The sequence below is a fragment of the Bos taurus genome, chromosome 1 (assembly GCF_002263795.3).
Source record: "Bos taurus isolate L1 Dominette 01449 registration number 42190680 breed Hereford chromosome 1, ARS-UCD2.0, whole genome shotgun sequence".
Classification (NCBI taxonomy): Eukaryota; Metazoa; Chordata; class Mammalia; order Artiodactyla; family Bovidae; genus Bos; species Bos taurus.
Window position 1 is genome coordinate 42,517,538 of NC_037328.1, and position 7,723 is coordinate 42,525,260.

The 7,723-nt window shown below is 39.7% G+C and overlaps 1 protein-coding gene across 1 annotated transcript; it reads left to right on the forward strand.

Annotated features, from left to right (window-relative positions):
* The first annotated feature begins 1,527 nt into the window (after positions 1 to 1,527).
* OR5H29 (olfactory receptor family 5 subfamily H member 29) lies at positions 1,528 to 2,457 on the forward strand. The gene has a single exon (NM_001390643.1). The coding sequence runs from the start codon at positions 1,528 to 1,530 to the stop codon at positions 2,455 to 2,457; it is 930 nt and encodes a 309-aa protein (NP_001377572.1).
* Positions 2,458 to 7,723: the final 5,266 nt, after the last annotated feature.

A 7,723-nucleotide genomic window follows, 5' to 3' on the forward strand; every position in this document is an offset into this window, starting at 1 on the left:
AGAATTTGGACCATTACTTTGCTAGCATATGAAATGAGTGCAATTGTGTGGTAAGTTTGAATGGCTAACCCTATATCTAGTTCCCTCAATCTAAATTCACAGGGAAAGTCAGTTTTCAGAATTTTGGCTTCTAAAGTGAATGACAGTTTTTGTCTACTATCAAGAATCATGTGGCAGAAAAGAGGATCAGATGATGTAGCAAAATCCATTTTAATTTAACTGCCTCACATTTAATTCTTTTTACCTTATGAATGCTGTCCACTGGATAAGTCATACAAGTATGTTTTCTGCCACCTCAATGATTCCCAAGTCATTATTTCTATTAAGCTCTTGGAGAATCATACTGCTAGGTTTATGTCTCTTTAATCTTCAGAGGGTGTTCTTAGCAAAAACTGGCCACTGTATCTGAGTTTTCAATCTTAATTTTTGATGATTATCTAATCAGACACCAACTGACTGTTTTACCTTTATTTATAACTCTTCACATCTAATGGTGACTTTACCTTCTGATTTATTTTGATTTGTCTGCCTTCTTCAAAATTTTCAATGTCATATCACACATGGAATGAAAACTTCACAAACGTTTTAATCACTTTGGGAACATTTATAAAATACATATTACTAGATGTAATCTATGACCTACTGAATCAATTTCTACAGTAATACCTCAGAATCTGTATTTTGTACCGAAACTCCCCCAGACAATTCTGTTACATAATATGGTATGGAAATCCCTTCATAAAAGTTCCAGTCTACTGATCAATATTTATGACACCAGGGTCTTCAGCCTGCAGCCTATTTTCTACAGTCAAGTACTTATTTTAAAAAAAGCAAATGGTGAAGACACTCCATGTCTCAAAAATTTTCTATGTCTGTCTATTCCTTGAAGAATAAAATTTAAGATCTTTCACATGGCATTCAATTCATTTTATAATCCAGGGCCTTCTAACATCTTTACTTTTTTTTTGGCTGCACTGGGTCTTCATTGCTATATGCAGGTTTTATCTAGTTGTGGTGAACGGGGGCTACTTTTCACTGTGGTGAGCAGGCTTCTCATGGCACTGGCTTTCTTGTTCCAGAGCACAGGCTCTAGGGCCTGTGGACTTCAGTAGCTGTGGCACAAGGGCTCAGTAGTTGTGACGAATGGGCTGAGTTGCCCCATGGCATGTGGGATCTTCCTGGACCAAGGATCAAACCCATGTCCCCTGCATTGCAAGGCACATTCTTAACACCTGGATCACAAGGGAAGCCCCACATCTTTACTTTTGATGCATAATGTCTTAATGTCTTCTCTTCTATACCTGTTAATTATTGTACATACTTTGAAATAAAATAGTTGCATTTTTCTAATCTAATAATTTTCTAAATACTTTTCATGTATTTTAGAAGAGTAAATAAAATAAAGGGCATTCAGGCTAGTGTATGGTTTTATTTCAATTATTTTCACCAAATTTTCTTTCTTAAATGATTGATGACTGTCCTTTTTACATTCACTATATTTGATTTCAGAGGCCTTCTATTAAGGATATGGAAAGAAAAAATGCAACAGAGCTGACAGAGGTTGTTGTCACAGGACTTACATATCAACCAGAATGGCAAATCCCTCTGTTCGTGCTCTTCTTGTTTATATATATCTTCACTATCATGGGGAACCTGGGTTTGATTGCTGTCATCTGGAATGACCCTCACCTTCACACCCCCATGTACTTATTCCTTGGGAGTTTAGCCTGTGTGGATACTTGGTTATCCTCCACAGTGGTCCCCAAGATGCTGGTCAACATCTTCACCAAGAATAAGAGGATATCTCTCTCTGAATGCATAGTACAATTCTTTTCCTTTGGAGTCAGTGCAACCACAGAATGTTTTCTGCTGCCAACAATGTCATATGATCGTTATGTAGCCATATGCAATCCATTACTTTATCCAGCGATTATGACTAACAGACTATGCATGCGAATGTTAATTTCATCACTTACAGGCGGCCTTCTTCACGCCTTACTTCACACATGTTTTTTATTCAGATTAACCTTTTGTAATTCTAACATAATACATCAATTTTATTGTGACATCATGCCGTTGTTTAAAATTTCTTGTACTGATCCTTCTATTAATGTTCTGGTGATATTTATTTTCTCTGGTTCAATTCAAGTGTTCACCATCCTTATTATTCTGGTCTCTTATACACTAGTTCTCTTTACAATTTTAAGGAAGAAGTCTGCACAAGGCATAAGGAAAGCATTCTCCACCTGTGGTGCCCACCTCCTATCTGTCTCCTTATACTATGGGACTCTTCTTTTCATGTATGTGCGCCCTGGATCCACACGAGCAGATGATCAAGACATGATGGACTCTCTATTTTACACTGTCATAATTCCTTTCTTAAATCCAATTATCTACAGCCTGAGAAATAAGAAAGTCATAAATTCACTGACAATAATGTTAAAGAGAAATATTTAGATCTAATACTAATATGTGTTTTCTTAGTTGAAAACAACACAAAACTATGTAGATTAGAGCTCAGTTTTGTTTGCATTCACAACTACCCTATTATTTTAATGACAAGATTTCAGTACTCAATAAATTCTTTAAGATACTTATATATCTTATTAAAAGAGACAGAGAATTTTAATCAAATGTCCATATCATGTTAAAATAAATAAAGAAGAATTTAAAATGGGAAAGTCCCTGGCTATCCAGTGCTTAGGACTACACACCATCACTGCTGATGGCCAGAGTTTGATCTCTGGTCTGGAAACTAGGATACTACAAGCTGCATGGCACAGCCAAATAAATTAAAATGAAAAAACTTTACAAGCTTCTATATTCCTCATTGTGGTTTTTAAAGTAGATTTATTAAACATGTATTAAGCACTAAAATATGGGTTTCCCAGGCGACACAGTGGTAAAAGAATATGCCTGCCAATGCAGGAGACACAGCAGATGTGGTGTGGACCTCTGGGTCAGGAAGATCCCTTGGAGGAGGAAATGGCAACTTGCTCCAGTATTTTTGCCTGGAAAATTCCATGGACGAAGGAGTCAGGCAACTCCATGGGGTCACAAAGAGTTGGATATTACTGAGCGAAAGAGCACACAAGTACTAAAATAGTGCAGAACCTCTGAAAGATACTTGAGATGAGGTCTTTGATAGTAATACATTCTTATAGCCTGGAGACTCATATCACATTTAACTTCACATAGTGGGCATTTTATGTTTGAGTGAACAGAGGTAAACCCCAGGAATATTGCCAGACATCATTCAAGGTTTTATTCTACTTTATTTGGTCCCTGGTGATCCTGCTTCATATGGATTCAATTCTCATGTGACACAGAGAAATAAACTGAAGAGGAAAGAAATGAAGAAGCATGTGAAGGGAGTTAAAACTCTGAAGGGCAGGCCAAACCATATGAGATGCTCTTAACTCAGTGTGCTTCTATAAGGAGATAAAAGTAAGTTATTTCTACTGTCTATAATGCCTTTTAAGACCCTTTTTAGCTGTGTCTGTTTGTTGCTGGGTAACTGAAAAGCTTCACTAATTCAGGAAGCTAAGAGTTCAGACTGAATGACAAAGTTGGGATGGGTATGGGAAGAAGAGAAGTTGCAGAATAGGAAGGAAATGGTCTCAATCTTCCTAAAATTAAAAAAAAAAAAGAAGTTTGTAAGGTAAAGAAGTCAGTAGTATATAACATTTATTTAAATGTGTTGTTAACCTGAAAGGGTTTTAAATGTATATTATCAAAGTTCAAATAATGTCAATAGCATGATATCATAGTTCCCAATGTGTTGGTGGCACAGACATGAAAATGAGCAAAATTCTGAATATTTTCTGTCTTAAAAGTCCTTGAAAGTTGGCTTTTCTCACACTGCATATTGTTTAAGTATGCTAAGTGATACATTTCCAGACCCATGTCCACCCTTTTCTCAACACTGAAATTCCACACACACTCCTATTGATTCCACTCAAGCCCACACCTTCAAAATTATCAGCATCTGTGATCTGTAAAACTCTAGTTGTTGATTCCTCCATGTTGCTAATATTTCCTTCCTTTCCAAACACAACTGTCAGATTAACCTTCAGAAACAGGACTGTAATTAGACCATATCATTTTTCAATAACTTTTAAAGGATTGTCATTGCCATCAGATTGTAAGCATACATGATAAATGTATCTAGAGCTGTAGATATACTGATGCATTATAATTATTTTTTCATGTGTATGCAGATTATATGATATATAAATAAAAGTACAAATATTTGTATATATTGAAATGTATCTATATATACAGATTATATTATATATAAATACACTATCTAACCATCTATCTTATTCTCTATCCAGCATTTGTTCACTCTGACATTATCTGAGGTCCTTTCAAATAAAACCTTAGTTTAACTTAGTTCAAATTGGAAGGTTCTTCCTCCACGATTCTCCTATGTTACATCCAAACTGAGTTTCTGAAAGCCTTCTGGACAAACCTCTCTCTCAGGTTCATGCTTTTGTTCACATAGGTCTCTCCATAGAATGCCTTCCCCACTCAAATGTTTCATCTTCATTTAAAACTGAAATGGGGAGGTGGTCCTAAGATGGCGGAGGAATAGGATGGGGAGACCACTTTCTCCCCCACAAATTCATCAAAAGAACATGTAAACGCTGAGTAAAATCCACAAAACAACTTCTGAATGCCGGCAGAGAACACCAGGCACCCAGAAAAGCAGCCCATTGTCTTCAAAAGGAGGTAGGAAAAATATAAAAGACAAAAAAAAGAAACAAAAGAAGTAGGGACGGAGCTCCGTCCTGGGAAGGGAGTCTTAAAAAGAGAGAAGTTTCCAAACACCAGGAAACACTTTCACTGCCAAGTCTGTGCCTAGCTGTAGAAGCACAGAGGGCAACATAATAGGGAGGAAAAATAAGTAAATAATTAAAACCCACAGATTAAGAGCCCAACAGTAACTCCCCCAGTGGACAAGCAGTGCAGACACCTGCGCTTGCCACTAGCAAGGTGGGGGAGGTGGGGGGGGTGGGGCTGGGGCTGGGCGGTGGCGGGGGCCGGCGGGGCGCTGGGCAGGGAGGCGCGGGCTGCATTGCTTAGAGTAAGGATCAAGCCTTAATGCCCCCAAGGGTAATCAGAGCGAAGTACTTTGGGCTAGGAAACCAGACTGTGGGATAGCTACCATGCGAAAAGCCCTAAGACACCGCCAGGCCTGCACACAGAACAAAGGGCTGAACAGAACTAGCCTGCTGCAGACAATCCCCTGCTGGTGACAGGCAGCCAGAGCCAGAAGGGGGCAATCACAGCCTAAGAGAGACATTATCTACCAAACTGCAAGCAGGCTTCTTTGCTAACTAAGACTTCTTGGGGTTCTGGACAGTCATCTGCCTGACAAGGTGCGCCAGTTGTACACCCAGAAAACCGAGCAGCAGGGATGGGAGAGGCGATAAGTTGCAGTGACCACGCTCGCCAAACACCTCATCACCCGAGCTGCTCAGAGCTGGGAAGGGCACAAAACGCAGGCCTAACGGAGTCTGTGCCTCTGAAGACAACCCGAGTGCCGGAACCTGAGCGTCTTGGACCTGGGAGATGCATGCAGCCCAGGGCTAGCCTCGGAGGGTTCCCGGCGGAGCAACCTAGAGCCTGAGCTGTGTGGGCAGGGAAGGTGCACGCGTCGTGAGCAGGGGCAGGCCCAGTGTGGCTGAGAGACTACGAGCACACGCCAGTGTTATTTGTCTGCAGCGTCCCTCCCTCCCCACAGCACGACTGAACAAGTGTGCCTAAAAAAGTGTCCACCACCGCCCCCTTGTGTTAGGGTGGAAATCAGACACTGAAGAGACCAGCAAACAGAAGCTACAACCGAGGGAACCGCCTTGGAAGTGACAGGTGCAATAGATTAAAACCCTATAGTTAGTACCGACTACATAGGAAGGGGCCTATAGATCTTGAGAAATATAAGCTGGACCAAGGAACTATCCGAAAATGAACTGACCCCACAACACTGCCCACAACACCAGAGAAAGTCCTAGATATATTTTTACTATTTTTATGATCATTCTTTTCTTTTTTCTTTTTTTTTCTTTTCTTTTTTCTAACTTTAAAAAAAATTTTTAAGTCCTCTATTACTCCTTTAATTTTCATTTTCATAACCTACTATTACTTTGCAAAAAAATTTTAAAGCAAACTTCATGTATATATATTTTTAATGACTTTTGTGACTTTGTTTTTTTCTTCTTCTTCTTTTCTTTAATATTGTATTTTTGAAAATCCAACCTCTACTCTAGAATTTTAATCTTTGCTTTTTGGTATTTGTTATCAATTTTGTACATTTAAGAACCTTCATTACCCATTTTTACTTGGGAGCGAGATTACTGGCTTGACTGCTCTCTCCCCCTTTGGACTCTCCTTTCTCTCCTCTAGGTCGCCTCTGTCTCCTCCCTCCCCCTTCTCTTCTCTACCCAACTCTCTGAATCTCTGTGTATTCCAGACGGTGGAGCACACTTAGGGAACTGATAACTGGCTGGATCTGTCTCTCTCCTTTTCATTCCCCTCTTTTATCCTCCTGGCACCTCTGTCTCCTTCCTCCCTCTTCTCTTTTCTGTATAACTCCATGAACATCTCTGAGCGGTCCAGACTATGGAGCACACATAAGGAAGTGATTATTGGCTAGCTTGCTCTCTCCTCTTTTGATTCCACCTCATCTCATTCGGGTCACCTCTAACTCCCTCCTCCCTCTTCTCTTCTCCATGTAACTCTGTGAACCTCTCTGGGTGTCCCTCACTGTAGAGAAACTTTTCATCTTTAACCCAGATGTTTTATCAACAGTGCTGTATAGAAGAAGTATTGAGACTACTGTAAAAATAAGACTGAAAACCAGAAGCAGGAGGATTAAGTCCAAATACTGAGAACATCATAGAACACCTGACTATGTTCAGGGAACATTAAGCGATAGGAGCTCATCAAACGCCTCCATACCTACACTGAAACCAAGCACCACCCAAGGGCCAACAAGTTCCAGAGCAAGACATACCACGCAAATTCTCCAGCAACACAAGAACACAGCCCTGAGCTTCAAAATACAGGCTGCCCAGTTACTCCAAAACCATTGACATCTCATAACTCATTACTAGACACTTCATTGCACTTCAGAGAGAAGAAATCCAGCTCCACCCACCAGAACTCAGACAGAAGCTTCCCTAACCAAGAAACCTTGACAAGCCACCGATACAACCCCACCCACAGCGAGGAAACTCCATAACAAAGAGAACTCCACAAACTGCCAGAATACAGAAAGGCCGCCCCAAACTCAGCAATATAAACAAGATGAAGAGACAGAGGAATACCCAGCAGGTAAAGGAACAGGATAAATGTCCACCAAACCAAACAAAAGAGGAAGAGATAGGGAATCTACCTGATTAAGAATTCCAAATAATGATAGTGAAAATCATCCAAAATCTTGAAATAAAAATGGAATCACAGATAAATAGCCTGGAGGCAAGGATAGAGAAAATGCAAGAAAGGTTTAACAAGGACTTAGAAGAAATAAAAAAGAGTCAATATATAATGAATAATGCAATAAATGAGATCAAAAAACACTCTGGAGGCAACAAATAGTAGAATAACAGAGGCAGAAGATAGGATTAGTGAACTAGAAGATAGAATGGTAGAAATAAATGAATCAGAGAGAAAAAAGAAAAAGGAATTAAAAGAAATGAGGACAATCTCAGAGACCTCC